This window comes from Taudactylus pleione, unplaced genomic scaffold (genome assembly GCF_031769625.1).
Source record: "Taudactylus pleione unplaced genomic scaffold, aTauple2 ptg000318l, whole genome shotgun sequence".
In the NCBI taxonomy this organism is placed as follows: Eukaryota; Metazoa; Chordata; class Amphibia; order Anura; family Myobatrachidae; genus Taudactylus; species Taudactylus pleione.
Window position 1 is genome coordinate 512440 of NW_028284719.1, and position 20055 is coordinate 532494.

The 20055-nt window shown below is 46.5% G+C and overlaps 1 protein-coding gene across 3 annotated transcripts in view; it reads left to right on the forward strand.

Moving 5' to 3' along the window:
* Positions 1-20055, forward strand: part of MMEL1 (membrane metalloendopeptidase like 1) — a 225961-nt gene that overhangs the window by 198481 nt on the left and 7425 nt on the right. For all 3 annotated transcript variants that reach the window (XM_088442865.1, XM_088442866.1, XM_088442864.1), the window contains exons 15-21: positions 1157-1240; positions 2734-2837; positions 4723-4781; positions 5295-5414; positions 8143-8276; positions 9638-9703; positions 10885-10980. In XM_088442865.1, the coding sequence (XP_088298991.1) occupies positions 1157-1240; positions 2734-2837; positions 4723-4781; positions 5295-5414; positions 8143-8276; positions 9638-9703; positions 10885-10980 (663 nt within the window). The remainder of the gene's footprint in view (positions 1-1156; positions 1241-2733; positions 2838-4722; positions 4782-5294; positions 5415-8142; positions 8277-9637; positions 9704-10884; positions 10981-20055) is intronic.

Sequence of the window (20055 nt, forward strand, 5' to 3'; positions counted from 1 at the left end):
CACAGTATAAAACTTCTGGTTGTGAGAGGCATTCTGCACCATTAGGAGGACATTGGGGGCAGTGAATTATCGCAATTCCAGTAAGGTACTTGCTAGATTTTTGTAGGCTGTTCCAGACGGTTCTTTTTTAGATTATACCCTTGACAACAGCTCTACCTGGAAAATGTGATTTTTTTTTTTTCCCCTCACTCTGGGCTATGTGCATATAGGTTTTGTTTTTAATGCTTGACCGTGTGTGTTATTTGTGTATTTACATTATTAAATACTGAAAATCAGTCGCTGGCTTATATTGGATACACACTGAGGATCTTTGGATGAAAGAAACCTTGACGTGCTTTATTTGCACTTGTTACAAGTGAGTTGGGTGTGTGTTTATTTCGATTGGAAAAGATACCTTTATACATTTCTCCCCATTGTATTTGAAGTGAGTAGGGTACATTTAACAACGTTTCTGGCCCCATATTGAAGTTTTATACTGTGTCTGAGAAGATTTAAAGATACCTTTTTAAGATTTCTACCTACTGACTATATGTGAGTGTGGTACGTTGCTGTATTCTATCAAATCATAAAAAGAAAAGATTCATATTCCACAAAGAATTTGTGTGTATGAAAATATATATGAATTTTTTTTTAAATTCTACACAGATGTGCCTTTTTGTAGCTTCTTCTATTTTATGTAAACGCACTGTCTTAAGCAGAAACGTCTTAAGAAAGTGACAAGTTAAATAGGACTTTTATAAATATATTCATGTTACAAGCGCTCTAAGAACACTATCTATATTTTAAATTGTATATGTCTAATTTTCTTGTATTTGGGCAAGACAAGGTAGAGTTTTGGAGCTGCTAGTATTAGATTTGCGCCCCATTTGTTCCAATAACTTCTTTTTTTAGTATTAGTGAAAATATTCCTGTTTGTACATAGTATTGGGAAGGTGCAATTGTGCCCTGGTGACGATGGTGATGACTTGTAGCAACCCAGCACACAGGTAGAAGGGATCTCATTACGAGTTGCTGCAATTCTGCATATTGGCGATTATATGCATTTTGTTCTGTACATGCTTCTTTTGGGCAAAAGACACCGGATTTACCTACAATCCTGCATCATGACACCAATACCTACGTTAACACCAAAGTGAACACATCTGTTGTTTTATAGGCCATGTCCATTAAAGAGCAAATTGGATATCCAGACTACATTTTGGAGGATCATAATGATAAACTGGACCAGGAATCCGCACAAGTAAGTGGAGTTAGGCTCAGTTTCCACGACTCATAGGGGACTATTTACTAAGCTGTGTTAGGAGATAAAGTGAACGGTGATAAGGTACCAGCCAAACAGCTCCTAACTGTCATTTTTCAAACACGGCCTGTGAGATGACAGTTGGGAGCTGATTGGCTGGCACCTTATCACTTTACACTCTGGGCCTGATTCAGAGCCGCTCGTAAGCGGCCGCTCGTTCGCTCCGAGCGATGTTTGCCCAACTGCGCATGCGTACGGATCGTTATACGCATGCGCGAACCAGTCAGTGCGGCCGAAATTCGTTTGTTCGCTAAATAGCGAGTGCCTGCTATTTTGAGTGACAGAATGAGGCGTATGTGGGTGGTAACGGGAAGGTGCTTGAAAACAGGGAGTGGAGATCCGAACGCAGACGTGCTTAAAGGTCAAAACGGGCGTTTTATGGGTGTGCATAATTAAAACAGCAGCGTCATTGACCACGTCACTGGGTTATTTTATAGCCAGAACTGCTCGCAAGATTGTGGTAGCAAAAACCAACCACAAGAATTGCGAGCAGTTCATACGCTGGTCGATGCACTCGATTAATCTAATAAATAGCGGACATGACGTAGGATGCGAGCGGCCAGGGGGCGTATTTTTCCAAAAAACGACCGCAAGTTTTGTTCGCTCGTTCAGACCTAGAGGCGTGAACAGACCGCAAAGAGCGAACGGTTCATTTGAATAGCCACCCCTTTTTTCTGGACGAGCGAGCGCTAATTGCGTCCAGCTCTGAATCAGGCCCTCTGTCTCCTAACACTGCTTAGTTAATAGACCCCTAAGTATTTAAGAAGAAACCGGTGTCAATGGTGATCATTTTGTACCATTTGGTGCACATTATAGAGATGAAAGTTACTTTGGATAACTTAATCCAATTAAATAAAACATTGAATTAACAGTGACAGTCCTGATGTCCCCTCACTCTCATGAATAAGTAAAGACATCAACGGAGCTCCAGCGAGCAGCATTTTAAAGAGAAAAATGTGCGAGTCGCAGCTCACAGCTGGTGCGCCAATGTCTTCTCCCGTCTTTATTTTCTTTACAAGATATCTTGAACGGATGAAATTTGTTTTAATTGTGACATAACAATCCGAGTCAGAAAGACAGCTCTTCGCAGTATAGCCTTTTAAAATAGCTTTGAGTGTCATTTGTTTTGGCTCCTGTGGTTCAAGTCATCTTGCAGAGGTCACAGACATCTGGCTGAGTTCCTTTGATTTGCGGTAACTTGAACAACAGTTGTGACAGCTTTGAGTGGTTTCATGAAATGCTTATACAGGAGAGGGAAGGTCAACGCATAATTGCGATGCTTTCACAGGCTGAATGGTATTGAAAGTCAGCTTGACAAATATAATGGCCTCCGAAGGAAAAAGGAAAAAAACATATCAGGCTGCATAACTCCAGTGCATAAAGCAGAACATTTTCCCATTTCTCTCTCTCTCTCTCTCTCTCTCTCTCTGCAGTTAAAGTTTAGTGAACAGAAATACTTTGAAAACATACTGGAAATTTTAAAGGCTGGAGCACAAAAAAGTCTAAAAAAGCTAAGAGAACCGGTAGATCAAGACGCGTAAGTATTAGCACTGGAATGTTGTCTTCCAATGTAGTTTGGTTTATACGCAATGTACCATGTACTTTATGCATCGACAATAATAGGGCTTGCCTGGGCAGGATGAATGAGTGAATGGAAAAGGGAGGGGGGGTTTTCTACTTGGTATGACCCCTCCCTTTCATGCACCTGAAAAGTACTACCAGATTGATTGAGCAGCTGCCATTGATTTGTTTGTGAATGAGTGAATGACCTAGGGATACATTTACTAAGGTGCGGGTTTTTAGAAGTGGAGATGTTGCCCATAGCAAATAATCAGAATCTAGCTATTATCTTCTTGAAGGTGCTAGATAAATGTTAAGTAGAACCTTATTGGTTGCTATGGGCAACATCTCCACTTCTAAAAACTCTCACTTTAGTAAATAAACCCCCTACAGTGATTATTTAGTTGTAGCACCATCCATTAATATCCAGCTGACGCCATACTTGCAAATGTTTTTTTAGAAATCCCATTGAGAGATTGCGGAGGGGCATGGGCAGATCAATGTCATGATTTGTGGCATCAGGGGACGAGGCCGTGGTGATGGAATTCACCAGTCATCATGTCCCTAGACTGCGCACTTACTGTGGAAGTGGGTTGATCTGGGAGGCTGTATACTCTCTTTGGAGACTGGGAGTCTCCCAGACATTCTGAGAGAGGGGGCAGCTATGTCTAAAGCTCTAGACATCACACACTGCCTCTTTAAATTCCCCACCTACCCACCTTATAATCTCCCACTACCAGGCTCCCAAACACCCTGGCTTCCCTGTGTTTGTTACGCCATGACCTGCCAGCAACCTAGCTCTACACGTTTATCTGGAGCCTTTGCAGAAGTTCTCAGGCCTGCCTGGGGGGGCCCAAACTTCCAAAGACATACAGCTAATCCCTCAAGATGGCATGGACATGGTGCGTGCTCAGCGAAAGCATGTGAAGAGTGCCCCAGTATTCACACCATGACAATTGACACATCTCTCCAACAAAAGATCTCCTGGCACTCTGAAACAGATGATGACAGTGTTAAAATGTTGTCATTGAACATGTCGGCATGTTGCAGAATGTCATCATGCTCACAATGCCAGCGGTTCAAATGTTTGCATGTGGAGTGTCAACGTTCTGTATGGACCGGCAATAGAGGGTAAGGGTTAGGCTATGGCATGGGTGGGTTAGAGTTAGGCACTGGAAGAACGTTAGGGGTTGGCTGAGGGAGGGGAGGTTAAGGGTGTGCATTGGGGGAGGGTTAGGGGTTAGGATACCACTAGAAGCTGCACAGGATCCTCCGGAAGTCATCTTGACATCAACAACCGACCCGGGAGACAAAGCTGGAGCCGCCAGACCTGCAATAACGGGTAAGTGACCACTAGACGTTTTGCTGACATCCTGATCATGTTGGCATTTCATCAGTATCAACATGATGAATATCAAGGTGGTCAATGTTGGCAGGCCAAGCCTGTTGACATTACCGCCATGTCGACAGTCTCATATCAACACTGTAAATGTCAACAGGATGAATGTCAACAAAATATACCAGGCCCGCTCTGAGGCTCTGCTGTGTTAACACATTGATGGATTGGCTTGGCTACATGTGGCCTTATTACTTCCAACTATCCTACACATGGACATAGGGACATGGATATACGAGCTGGGTAGGCTAAAATGCTCTGTGCTGCTGTTTGCATTCAAATGCTCCAGTGGCCATAAGCTGTGCTAGGCAGCCCTGCCCACTTTATCTCCTCCATAAGTGTATGTAACCAGGTTTGCAGAATGAATGCTCTCTTACCCTAGTTCTAAGCACCTAGGGCAATATTTCACCTTATGGGGTCGTAGAAGTTTACATCTAATGATTCTGTCTCTGTAATTGTATTGCAGCTGGATAATCGGAGCAGCAGTTGCGGACGCATTCTATTCTCCCAACCGAAATCAGATCGGTAGGTAGCAGTGGGGCCAAGAGAGGAATCTATAGGCAGTTTTCCTCTAGCATTGGTTTTATCATCACTTTTTGGAAAAGGCTGATGACACTGAAGTCGGCTGGACATGCATAGGGTATACCTGTACACCATGATCATAAAGTTAATAGATATTGGCCACTTTGTGTCTTGTTATTTATGCCATTGAGTTTGTCGGGTATTGGGTCCATTCTAGCACATTGTATCATCTATGAGTGGAGGCAGAATAGTTGGCTCTTGATCACCACCTACTGGCTGTAATGTGCACATGTAATGCCTACACCCTAAAATGACCTATTAGGGAACATAAGGGAGAGGGGAACTGGTATGATGATCAGGTACAATGTTTTTTTTTTTCACTAAGGCTGAAATGATCTTCCACAAGGCGCCTATGGGTCAGCCATTCCAATCAATGATACAACCCTAACGAATACGCTACAAACCATGGATATTCAGTGCCGTCAATAATGAGTGTAATCGTGTTTTTCTTTGCAGTGTTTCCTGCTGGGATTCTTCAACCTCCATTTTTCAGTAAGCACCAGCCGCAGGCATTAAACTTCGGTGGAATCGGCATGGTCATCGGTCATGAAATCACTCACGGGTTCGATGATAATGGTAATAAAATATTATTAGAAATTAATTTACCTGTGTCCTCCTAATGTCAGGATGATGCAATATCAGGAGACATAAAAATATTAACTGTACAGAGAAACTGTTTTACAGGTGACCGGAAAGAAATGGTGCTAACTAGAGATAAGCGGTTCGGTTTGGGCTCGTTTTTATTTTTTTTCTTCAAAATTAGCGCAAGTCCGGATTTATCTTATTGGTTATTCAAGTGATAGTCAGATAGCCAATAAGATGTCCTTTTTAAGATCCAAACATAACTGAGTACAACCGAACCTCTAATCTCTAATATAAACACAATCAGATGTTTTCTTTCTTATTGTAAAATACAGAAAAATAACAGGTACAATCTGATTGGTTGATATGGACCACGCCTTACCTGTAGAACATGACTTACTTGTCTGATGACTGGAGTAACATGTCCAAGGCTGGATGTGCTAAAAGTATGGATAAAGGGCCTGATTCCGACCCGCTCGCGAAATCACAGCGCTCCCAAGGGGGGCGATGGTGGTGCAGTGCGCATGCGCAGCGTGCGCAACGCACATGCGCGAGCCCCGGAGCAAGTGAGACCTTCACGAGCGAGCGAGCTGTCGATGTTGATCGACAGCTCGCCCCGTTTTGTAGGCGGGTCGGGGGTGTGGCTGAACAAACGGAGGCGTTCCTGAAGGAACACCTTCTGGTTGTGGGCGGCCCTACTGACATCACTCGTCCACTTGGCATTGCGAGTGTTGAGGCCCTACCACAAGGGTCTCCTTGCAATGCCGATGGTCACGATAATCGCAACCATCGCCAGGCCGCTCGCACAAGTGGTGGGTGGTCACCCACAGCTGTGCGAATGGCCTAGGGGCTGGAATTAAAAAAAATATTATTGGACAAAGATTGGGAACATTTACATAAAGCAAAAGCATGCCTCAATCTGCGACAGTGCCCTTTGCCCTGGGTTTCTTCCAAAGCGGATAGGTTTACAAAGAGAGATGGCGCAGTTTAAATAGACCGTCATTTTACTGGGGACGAGGGGATGCGTTGGCAGAATGAGAACATTTCCTGCAAAGTACAGAATAGGTACAGATATTATATAATGTTGAAAATATAAAATATATATGTAAACTAATATAATAAGAACATTGTGTCTGTTTGTTTCAAGTTGGTGCTAAAACTACTGAATCGCTTCTCATGAAAACGGCATCATTGTGTAGTGGAAACTCCTAGAAATAGCCGGCGCTTTGTTTCATCTCCATCTGTTAAAGCTGAGCAATAACAAAGACATCATCAATGCAAGCGATAGGTGTGGTACCATGTGCACGGCCTGTAAGGAGCGGGGGGCAGAGGTGCTTTGGGCCCGCGGTCACTTGAATAGGATAGGCTACATAGCAGTCTGTGCACAGGGCACACAGTGCAGGGCCGGTTGGTACTGGCCCCGGAGAAGAGGAAGTTGGTACTGGCCCCGGATGCAGGAAGAGGGCTGGGGACAGTCCAGCTACTGACGTATTGCTGGGCTCGCCCCCAGCCTGACGTTAACGCCCCAAATAACATCATTTAGAGGTGTTGTCTATGGTAATTAGGCCACACCCCAATTTTCGGTTGCGTGCGGCTAAGGGGGCGATGAACTACTGTCCTGCACAGGGCGTGGCTCCCCCTTGAGCCGGCCCTAACACAGTGACATTGGTGTGAGTGGTGGGTGTTAGGAGTAACTGCCACCATCAGTCTGTATAGCGCTGCTGGTCACTTGGGTCACTACCATATATACTCGAGTATAAGCCGAGTTTTTCAGCACAAAAAATGTGCTGAAAAAGTACCCCCTCGGCTTATACTCGAGTCAAGTGTAGCGCTGACCGGACGGAGTTCGGTCAGCGCTACACACTGCCAAACACACAGCCGCCGGAGCCGGCAGCTGCGTGTTTGGTGTAATCAGCAGCCGCTGAGAGTCTGTCAGACTCTCAGCGGCTGCTGCTGCTCCCACTGCGGGAGCCATCTTCTGGCTCCCGCAGTGGGTGATGGGAGACACGTCGTCATGACGACGTCTCTCCCATGCAAAGCGGCTGGAGGAGCGGACAGCGGCGGGACCAGGAGCGGGAGTTACAGGTAAGTGATTTTTTTTTTTTATTCTTGTCACGTCTCTCTCTACTGGGGGGTGGGGACTACACGGGGCACTACCAGGGGGCGATTACTACTGGGGGAACTACCAGGGGGGGATTACTACAGGGGACACTACCAGGGGGGGATTACTACAGGGGGGGATTACCACTGGGGGAACTACCATGGGAGGATTACTACAGGGGCACTACCATTGGGGGATTACTACAGGGGGCCTTAAAAGGGGGGATTACCACTGGGGGTACTACCAAGGGGGGATTACTACTGGAGGCACTGAAAGGGGGGATTACCACTTTGGGCACTACCAGGAGGGATTACTACTGGGGGCACAACCAGGGGGAATTACTACTGGGGGTACTACCAGCTGCTGCCATTTCCCACACTAGGCTTATACTTGAGTCAATAGGTTTTCCCAGTTTTTTGGGGTAAAAGTAGGTACCTCGGCTTATATTCGGGTCGGCTTATACTCGAGTATATACGGTATATATTTCCTCTGGTCTTTATCGTGTCTAGCATCGCTCCTAACAGTGACTACAGGAGGGGGTTGCTCGGTGTCATGATGACGTGGTCATTGCTACATTAGACGGTAGAAGTTTGATTCATTATTTCATTCATTATTAAACAGGAAGGAATTTTGACAAGGATGGAAATATGTTTGACTGGTGGAGTAACTTCTCAGCAATGCATTTTAAGGAGCAGTCTCGGTGCATGGTCTACCAGTATGGCAACTACACCTGGGACTTGGCTGGTGGGCAAAACGTAAGTGGACTTTTTTTATTTTATTGTGAACTACACTGTTACCCTTTAGCAACAAGGAGTCAGTCTTCAGCTGGTCAGCCCCATGCAACAGAGAGGCAGTCCGGCAGCAACACTTCTTTCTTAAAGCATAGAAAAGGAGCAAGTATTCCCACTCGCTAGGCTAAGTGTGCGTGTCGCCAGTCAAAGATGGAAAAATTATTAAAGGGGGTAGAGACCCCCTGGATACCAAATTTGTTTCAATTGGCCCTGAGGTTCTGCAGCTGTGGTGTGAGCCTTGTCAAAGAAAGTCGTCCATGGATTAAATGTGGGTATTATTGTAATCGGTTAGATAGTGTGGCTAGGGAACTTTTAGGAAGTGTGTTAATTTTTGAATTTCTAGGTGATTGACTTTGGCCATGTTATGCCTCATTATAAAGTTATAGAGAGGGAGAGAGATATGTGCGCTGACCCCTATGTTTTAGTTTTGCTTTTGGGGCTGGATTCATTTTTGTGTTTTGGATCTGGGAATTTATTTTGTTTTGTTTTTTTTACAAAAATTGATTACAAAATTTTTCAAAAACAGCTAAAATCATGTAATTTTTGTAATCCAAAACCTGAAATTCGGATTTAAATTGTGGGAAGATCAGAACTGCGACTCGGATCTGTCCTGATTCATGAAATTTGGGTGGATTGGGATTTCTGGAGAACCGAACAGCACATCTCGCTCTCCCTCTCTCTCTCTCTCTAAAACATCTGTGCATCCAGGGTCGCATCTATAATGGGCACAAGGTGTACGGTGCTCACGGGTCCCTGATCCAGAGGGGCCCACACACAGCACATCCTGCACCCATATAAATATACTCACCTGCTCCGTCGGCCTGGCGATGTCTGCTGAGCTGCAGAAATCTCCGGGAAAATGGCCACCGCGGTCATTTTCTGGTGTTTTCGGAAAATTCACATTAGATATGTCCCGGGAACACGGCACGGGCGCCATTTTCCTGGAGTCCACCAGAGTCTACTGCACCGCTGGAGAGAAGGGTGCCCGATTGGGGCCTGCACTCGGCCCCACTCCTTTCTTAAACCGCCTTTGTGCGCATCTGCTATTGTAACTTTATTGAGATATGGTAGAAGACAACCACAGTAGCCATTTTCCCTTTTTAATATTCATTCGATTAGACAAATCTTTCTTTGATGCTTTAAAGACACTGTTTTATGTGGTGACATGTCAGCTTGTAATGGTACCTCTCTGGCGTTTTGCTAATTTATCTAGCTAGAAACCCGCTGACTATAAACCTATCATTAGGGCCTCTATAAACCGTGAATAGAAACATGTTTTATAGAGATGGGATAAATGATATTAAAATTTGACTTGTGATTTATAGGTAAGCGGCATCATCACGCTAGGAGAAAACATTGCGGATAATGGCGGCGTCCGACAGGCTTACAAGGTAGAGTCATTCCTTTTTTTTCTGTTTCCTCTATGAGGGTAGAGAATTGCAGAGTTCTGACATTGAAATGTCACAATAATGAATGTTCTTCATGGTGTTTAAGGAGCGACACTTTTTAATGTGTTAAGGCTGCAATCTTTCATTCCCAATTTGTCACAGTGTCAGCTTAATGCAGTCCCCGCACTTAGCATTACTTCTATCCGGAGCTTTTCCAATGTTCTTAATTCAATATTGACAACAGATGGGTCTCTTGGATATGGCTCCTGTATCCTGCATTAATATGAACATAAAGCATATAGGGCATTTATAAGGAGTTATTTAAGAATATTGGACATTCCACATCTCATCTAGTAAATTAAAATGATCAGTCACCACTGAGCTATAGGAGCGGAATACATACGATTTACCGCCGGCCGAATGGCCGGCAGTTCTAACCCCGACAGCGGGGTCCCGGCAGAGGAGGAAATCCCGATCGTTAAAGGTAAGTATTTACTAACCTAATTCTACCCCCTAACACTCCCTTAGGGGTGCCTAACCCTCACCTCCCCCCCAAGTGCCTAACCCTAATCCCCCCTCTAAGTGCCTAAACCTAACCCCCCCTTCCCCGCCACCTAAACCTAAGTCCCCCGGGAGGTGGTGCCTAACCCTATCCCCCCCTCTTCCCCTAGCCTGAACCTAACCTCCCGGGGAGTTGCCTAACCCGTAGACACCCCGGGAACCCTAACCCCCCGCGGCTGTCCGCACCCAGTGCCCGGCTTACCTTAGATCGGTAAGCCGGATGTTGGGCTCCCGGCATAGGTAAAATGACAGGCGTCGGGATATCGACGCCTGTCATTTAACCCCTTGCAGGGTTAGACAGTCGGGAAGCTGACATTCGGGATTCCGTCTACCGGCTTCCCGACTGCGCATATAAAGGCACAGTGCCAAAGGATATGGCTGGCACAGAGCTACGAGGAGACTTATGCTTTGTGATTACATTTCAGTAAGCACAGTTATGTTATTTCGCCTAAAATAAATCTGTATTTCATTAAAATAAACTTAGTGCCATTTGTGTGTGCCCTTGAACCCCACTGCCCTGTGCATGTGCCTACTGTAGGTTGCCTCTATGACAAACGGCAACTGTGACATTTCACAGATTCTGTCATTTACATTCTTGTGTCTGTACTGATATTGTGTTACAGGCATACCTGAAATGGGTAGAGAGACACGGCAGAGAGCCCAGGCTCCCCGGACTGGATTTGACACACAAACAACTATTTTTCCTGAATTTTGCTCAGGTAACTCTAAACTGAAGCTATCTCTTCCCCAGCTTTGTATCATTTATACTTTGGTCTGAACCTAAGTAAAAAGTAAAATCTTTTAAAAAGACAAATTCAAGTGTTGATAAATTATCAGACATACTCTATATGCACAAAAATATTTGGACGCCTGACCATTACACCAACAGAGACTGTAATGACATTGTATTCAAATACGTGTGAGGCACATATAGAAACCGGGTGTGGTATAAGAGATAGACAAAAGTTAGTTAGACAATGTCTAGATCTACCCCAGTTGTTAGACAGTCAATAGATCAACAGGTACAAAAGGTCGACAGGTACAAAAGGTCGACACACTGAAGGTCGACAGGTACAAAAGGTCGACAGGTACAAATGGTCGACAGGGTCAAAAGGTCGACATGGAAAAGGTCGACACGAAAATGATCAACACATTTTTTACAATGTTTTATTGCGTAAATACCATTCGGCCCCTTGCGGGCTCGCTGCGCTCGCCACACTGCAGGCACAGTGGCTCGCTTCGCTCGCCACATGGATTTATTCCCCCTCCATGCCCACTTGGATGGTAGGGAATGACGTTGGATGGTAGGGAATGATGTTGGACACTGGCTCATCTTAAGTGCCTAACCCTAAACCTAAAAAAAAATAAAAAAATGTGTTGATCATTTTGTGTCGACCATTTTCATGTCGACCTTTTGACCCTGTCAACCTTCTTACATGTCGACCTTTAGTGTGTCGACCTTTTGTACCTGTCGACCTTTTGTACCTGTCGATCTATTGACTGTCTAACAACTGGGGTCAATCTAGACATTGTCTAACTAATTACTGTCTACCTACAGTCCGGCACCCATAGAAACCGTTGTAATTCCTACACCGTTCAACTGATTTGGATGTAATTACCCTGAAATTAAATCTGAAAGTCTGCAGGTAAATCACATCTTGTTTGTTTCATTTCAAAGCCATTGTGGTGGTGAATAGAGGCCAAAATATGAAAATTCTGTCAATGTCCCAATATTTATGGCCCTGACTGTATATGCAGATGATGGTCATTCATACACACTGAACGGCCATCATCTGCATGCTGCAGCGGGTCCCAGCGGCTGGGAGTTGGGTAGGGACGTGGCCTAATCGCGGAATGTGTGGCCACGCCCCCTTCGGGGGAAAAAACACATTTGCGTCACTGGGGAGGGGGGTGCTGTGTGCCCCTCAGCCTGGCGCACAGCCAATGGGGGTCCCACAGCCAATGGGGGGCGCGATCAGCGTGTCGCTCCCCCCTTTGGCATAGGAGACTGCTCGGGCTCAATTGATCGGCATGATTCCTCATGGAAACCCATTCCATTAAGCTCCCGACGCACGGTTTTTTTGTTTATATTAATGCCAATGGAAGTTTGGAATTCTTCAGCTATGGAATCAGCAGAGCGTTGGCGACTTTTACGCTCCATGCGCCTTAGTTGACCCCGCTCTGTGATTTTACGTAGTCTTCCGCTGCGAGGTTGAGTTGCTGCTGTTCCTAGATGCTTCCACTTTCTTATAATATCACTTACAGATGACCGTGGCATATCCAGCAGGGATGACATTTCATAAACCGTCTTATTGCAAAGGTGGCATCCTATCACAGTACCACACTTCCTATCACAGTACCACACTTCCTATCACAGTACCACGCTTCCTATCACAGTACCACACTTCCTATCACAGTACCACACTTCCTATCACAGTACCACACTTCCTATCACTGTACCACACTTCCTATCACAGTACCACACTTCCTATCACAGTACCACACTTCCTATCACAGTACCATGCTTCCTATCACAGTACCATGCTTCCTATCACAGTACCACACTTCCTATCACAGTACCACACTTCCTATCACAGTACCACGCATCCTATCACAGTACCACGCATCCTATCACTGTACCACGCATCCTATCACAGTACCACACTTCCTATCACAGTACCACGCATCCTATCACAGTACCACGCTTCCTATCACAGTACCACGCTTCCTATCACAGTACCACACTTCCTATCACAGTACCACGCATCCTATCACAGTACCACGCATCTTATCACAGTACTACGCATCCTATCACAGTACCACGCTTCCTATCACAGTACCACGCATCCTATCACAGTACCACGCTTCCTATCACAGTACCATGCTTCCTATCACAGTACCACGCATCCTATCACAGTACCACGCTTCCTATCACAGTGCCACGCTTCCTATCACAGTACCATGCATCCTATCACTGTACCACACATCCTATGACAGTACCACGCATCCTATCACAGTACCACGCATCCTATCACAGTACCACACTTCCTATCACAGTACCACACTTCCTATCACAGTACCACGCTTCCTATCACAGTACCACGCATCCTATCACAGTACCACGCATCCTATCACTGTACCACGCATCCTATCACAGTACCACACTTCCTATCACAGTACCACGCATCCTATCACAGTACCACGCTTCCTATCACAGTACCACGCTTCCTATCACAGTACCACACTTCCTATCACAGTACCACGCATCCTATCACAGTACCACGCATCCTATCACAGTACTACGCATCCTATCACAGTACCACGCTTCCTATCACAGTACCACGCATCCTATCACAGTACCATACTTCCTATCACAGTACCACGCTTCCTATCACAGTACCATGCTTCCTATCACAGTACCACGCATCCTATCACAGTACCACGCTTCCTATCACAGTGCCACGCTTCCTATCACAGTACCATGCATCCTATGACAGTACCACACTTCCTATCACTGTACCACACATCCTATGACAGTACCACGCATCCTATCACAGTACCACGCATCCTATCACAGTACCACACTTCCTATTACAGTACCACGCATCCTATCACAATACCACATGTCCTATCACAATTACATGCGTCCTAATACATGCGTCCACAGTACCATGCTTCCTATTACAGTACCACGCATCCTATCACTGTACCACGCTTCCTATTACAGTACCACACATCCTATCACTGTACCACGCTTCCTGTCACAGTACCACGCATCCTATCACTGTACCACGCTTCCTATCACAGTACCACGCATCCTATAACTGTACCATGCTTCCTATCACAGTACCACGCATCCTATCACAGTACCACGCTTCCTATCACAGTACCATGCTTCCTATCACAGTACCATGCATCCTATCACTGTACCACGCTTCCTATCACAGTACCACGCTTCCTATCACAGTACCACGCATCCTATCACTGTACCACGCTTGAAGTCACTGAGCTGTTCAGAATTACCAATTTTGTATCACAAATGTTTGCAAATGGAGACTGCATGGCTAGGTGCTTCATTTTATACACCTGTGGCAATGGGTCTGATTGAAACAGCTCAATTCAATAATTAACAGGTTTGGCCAAATACCTTTGTTCATATAGTGTAACTACTGGTGTTCTTATCATTAATCGTTTACCGTGCATTACTGCTGATGTCATACTACCGTGCATTACTGCTGATGTCATACTACTGGGCATTACTGCTGCATTCATACTATTGGGCATTACTACTGATGTCATACTAGTGGGTATTACTACTGATATCATACTACTGGGCATTACTGCTGGTGCCATACTACCGGGCATTACTATTGATGTCATACTACCAGGCATTTCTGCTGCTGCCATACTACTGGGCATTACTGCTGCATTCATACTATTGGGCATTACTACTGATGTCATACTAGTGGGCATTACTACTGATATCATACTACTGGGCATTACTGCTGGTGCCATACTACCGGGCATTACTATTGATGTCATACTAATGGGCATTACTACCGATGTCATACTAGTGGGAATTTCTACTGATTTCATACTATTGGGAATTACTGGTGTTGTCATACTACCGGGCATTACTGCTCTGTCATACTATTGGGCATTACTACTGATGTCATACTACCGGGCATTACTACTGAAGTCATACTAGTGGGCATTACTACTGATGTCATACTACTGGGCATTACTGCTGCTGTCGTACTATTGGGCATTACTACTGATATCATACTAGTGGGCATTACTACTGATATCATATTAGTGGGCATTTCTACTAATGTCATACTAGTGGGCATTACTACTGATATCATATTAGTGGGCATTTCTACTAATGTCATACTAGTGGGCATTACTACTGTTGTCATACTAGTGGGCAACGCTACTACTGTCATACTACCGGGCATTACTGCTGCTGTCATACTAGTGGGCATTACTACTGATGTCATACTACTGGGCATTACTACTAATATCATACTACTGGGCATTACTACTGCTGTCATACTACTGGGCATTACTGCTGTTGTCATACTATTGGGCATTACTGCTTCTGTGGTATTACTGCTGGTGTCATTCTACAGGGCACTGTCATAACTACCATAGGTGCCAGGGGGTGGGGCTGCTATGGGGCCCAGTCCTCCCCCTGCACCGACATGCCAGGCCAGCCGTGGTGGCGTCCTCCAGCAGCAGTGAGCTGCGCTGCACCGGACAGACACATCTGCCTTCCCCCTCGGCTCCGCCTCTGTCTCTCCTCACTGACTTATACTGGGAGGAGGCGTGGCTGTGCTGAGCCTGCTGGGACATCCCTGGATCACGCCCACACCTCCTCCCAGCAGCAGTCAGTAAATTGAGATGGATCCTACCAGGAGAGGAGATGTACCTGCCCTGCGCAGAGCACTGCTGAAGGAGGACACACCACGGAGCAGAGATAAGTCACAGAGGGGGACCTAGGGGGGCCCGTGACAATTTTCCTATGGGGCTTCCCTAGGTCTAGTTACGCCCCTGCTACAGGGCATTACTGTTTATGAATTTTTTACATTACTGCGCACTACTACTACTAAAACATGTAATTGAACATTGTTACTGCTGATATATCACAGAACATTACACTTGCTTTGCTTATTACAGAACACATTACACATTACTGGACATGATTATTTGCATTATTGGTTGTCAAGGTGGAGTCGCAATTCAAAAATTAAAGCGATGTAAATTACAACTGTCAATCAATTATTTCTAGCCATATATAGGCTGGGATGTACTAAGGTTGTGGTGTACATACCGCCAGTCACCACAACCTTACTAATCGCATATGCACTAACATATGCGATTAGTATCGCAAAGGACAGCTCTTGCCATAAGAGCTGCCCTTTGCGAAGCAGCCAACGCTGGGTGACGGGGTCTCCATGGGACTCCGCCCCCTCTGAGCCCCGGGAACTTCCTGCTGGTGACTCGTGCAGGAAGTCCTGGGCTCTTCCTCATCCTCCCTGCACCCGGAAGAACATTAGGAGGAGAAGGAGGCAGAGGACCCAGGAGGAGCACGGGCCGGCGACCATGGACACTCAGGCGAGTGGGGGCTAGTGCTGGGCGGCGAGGCGGTGGCGAAGTGTCGGGAGCGGGATGCGGCAAGAAGCCCATAGGCTTCTATAGAGTAACACCAGGTTTTTCTGGAGTTACCTTCTGCACCAATAATAGGGCGGCTGGGGCTTAGTACATATGGAAATACGGTAAAACTCCAGAAATCAGGGTTTTTACCGCATTTTTCCTTTAGTACATCCCGGCCATAGTGTGGGCAGTAAATCACAGGGGTGGGAGGTTTTGTTGGAAGTGATGGGGGTTCCGTGTGAAAATCCAGTATCCTTTCTCCCAAATATCTGAAGGTAACTATAGGAAATCAGAGTAGTGGTTAGAAAAACTCATGTGTGCCTGGATCATTTTCTGGGCGAGCTCTAGTGAGCCTCTGCGAATACGTACGCAGCTGGATAGGCCCCAGAATCTTAGGAGAACCGTTCTCTCCAGTGGCAGTTACCAAAACTTCCAGGGGAGGGGGGGCTTGCATTTAAATAATAAAATTAAGTCTGCTTTAAACGCTGCTGCAGGAAAATGATCATTAAACTCATCATGGAAGGATCAGCTGGGTCTCTGTGTGATTGTCAGGCACGACGGTTTAGTCTCCCTCCAGGCTCCTGGGTCAGCTAGCTGCCATTGGCTATTCTAAATGACGCAGTCAACATAATGTTAAAAACACATAAGTAGTTATTGTATTTCAAAATTAACCATTGAACGATAATGATATCGTTATCGTTCAATCATTCATAAATCGTTTGCAAAAATGTCTAAAACGACCAGTGTATGCGCGCTGCGGCTGGTCGTTTAGATATCTATCATGATGCAAACATGCTGGACAGCCTGACGATAACAGCATGTTCAGCATGTTTGCAGATGATTGATGAGCCTGCACTGAACGACTGCTTGTTCAGTGCAGGCTCATCACAGACTGACAAACGACTGCACAATTACAATGTCGTAATCGTGCAGTCGTTTTCATGTCTGCAAGTGGATGGGCCCCTTAAGTTGATAAATATGGGTCAAATATCTAATAGGTGGCAAAGAAGCAACTCTTGAGTATAGTATATAAAAAATGGTACTATTATACCCATTTTCCACCAAAATTCTGTCTCTGACCCTGAGTTGGAACAGAGGCCCTGATTCAGAGCCGGACGCTCTGACAGAGCGCTCGCTCTGAATCAGGGCCGTTCCTGCTCCTTTTTGGAGCGGCCTCCTGGCCGCTCGCATAGCTGTGGGTGACCACCCACAGCTATAGCGAGCGGCCAAAATGATGGTCGCGATGGTCAAGACCATCATGACCATCGGGCTTGTGACGAGACCCTGCGGTAGGGTCTCACTGCCGCAAACCCAGGAGTGCTTTTGGCTCTATCAGAGCCAAAAGCACTCCCACTGACATCACTAGTGATGTCAGTGGGGCTGGACCCAGACGGTAGGCGTTCCCATGGGAACGCCTCCGTCTGGGCAGCCACGCCCCCAGCACGCCCACCAAAGGGGGCGTGCTGTCAATCACCATCGACAGCACTCCCCCTTTGGTGCGAGACCCTTTCGGGTCTCGCGCATGCGCATGACGGAGGCGCCTCCGTTGTGCGTATGCACACTTGAGCACCATCGACCCGCTTGCGAATGCTCTGCGCTCACGAGCGGGTCTGAATCAGGCCCAGAGGCCCTGATTCAAAGCCGGACGCTCTGACAGAGCGCTCGCTCTGAATCAGGGTCGTCCTTCTTGATTTTTAGAGTGGCCTCCTGGCCGCTCGTTTAGCTGTGGGTGACCACCCACAACTATAGCGATCGGCCAGGAAGATGGTCACGATGGTCGAGACCATCGTGACCAACGAACTTGCGACGAGACCCTTGTGGTAGGGTCTCGTTGCTGCAAGCCCTGGAGTGCTTTCGGCTCAAACAGAGCCGAAAGCACTCCCTCTGACATCACTTGTGATGTCAGTGGGGCCGGCCCCAGACGGTAGGCGTTCCCATGGGAACGTCTCCGTATGGGCAGCCATGCCCCCAGCACGCCCACCAAAGGGGGCGTGCTGTCACTCAACATCGACAGCACGTCCCCTTTGTTACGAGACCCGGAGCAACGGTTTGCCCGTCGCTATCTGGGTCTCGCACATGCACACAACGGAGCCGGCTCCGCACACTGGGCCACCATCGACCCGCTTGCAAGCGCTCAGCGCTCGCAAGCGGGTCTGAATCAGGCCCAGAGATTCTACCCGGATCAGACCCGGAATTTAGCAGGCGCTGAATTGGGATATTCCCGAGTCGGTGCCACTCACGCCGGAGTCGGGTCTGCATAGACCCAGCTTTCCCGGCGTGAAAGTGGACGCTTGGAGATGATGTCATCTCCAAGCGCCACTGAAGCCGGACCAAACGGCCAGCTTACAGCACACTCCAGGTCATTGTGACCCGGAGTGCGCTGTTCTCACAGCAGGGTTTCACGGGCTATGCCCGTATTAAACCCTGCTATTTACCTGGGTTGGATTGCCGGGTCACTCGACCCAGCGATCCAACCCTCACCCCTTTTACACCAGGGAGCTGCCAGGGTTAACCCTGCAATAACCCGGGTTTTAGCTCCAGTGTAAAAGGGGTATTAGGTGTCATTGAATCCAGGTAGACTGAAATAAGATCAACTATGCCTGGCAACAATATGTAACAGATGGGAATGTTACCAATGTCGTGGAAACAGAGATAAATGCTTTGTTGAATAATTATATAGTGGATAAAATAAACAATACATTGTATCTATAGCTAAACAGCCACAGATGGTAATATTATTAGTTATTGAGTCTAAAACACATTATCAAAATTATGAAGTGTATAACTACAGAGTAATCCTAACAATGCCAGGTCTTCTACATTATAAGATTAATAAAAGCAGGTGCGCAGATCTGTGTTCCTAGGAGCGTATATTGGCCTTGATTCAGAGGCGCACGCTATTTGCGTGCGCTCGCTCTGAATCATGGTGTCCCTATTTTTATTTTTATCCGGCCTCCAGGCCGCTCGCACAGCTGTGGCTGACCACCCACAGCGTGTGCGTGCGGCCTGGCGATGGTCGCGATTATCGCGACCATCGGGCTTGCAAGGAGACCCTGTGGTAGGGTCTCTGGTCTCGCAAGCCTGAGTGGACTTCCTGCTCTAATAGAGCAGGAAGTCCACTACTGACATCACTAGTGATGTCAGTAGGGCCGCCCACAAATGGCAGACGTTCCTTCGCCTCCGTTTGTGCAGCCACTCCCCCTCCCCGCCTACAAAACGGGGCGAGCTGTCGATCAACATCGACAGCCGTCCAGTCTTGTAGTGAGCCCTGGAGCGAGTGATTTGTCACTCGCTCTGGGGCTCGCGTGCGCAATGGCCCACCATCGACCCGCTTGCGAGCGCTATGCGCTCACGAGCAGGTCTGAATCAGGCCCTTTGTCTATAGAGCAGCTAAACCAACTGGGAACTGCAACACACTAATACGACTTTGGTAAAAGAGAAAAAGGAGAGGTAGTGCTGATAGACAATACAAATAAGCAATTTACTAAAACAGATAATAAAATAAGAGCAACAAATAATTGCAATATGTGCACTTTAAATAATAGATGCTTGCAGGGAAAGGCCAGAGTGACTATTCCAGGATTCTTATATGTTTCTACATTATATAATGCATATATTAGTGGTTAATGAGTCTCTTT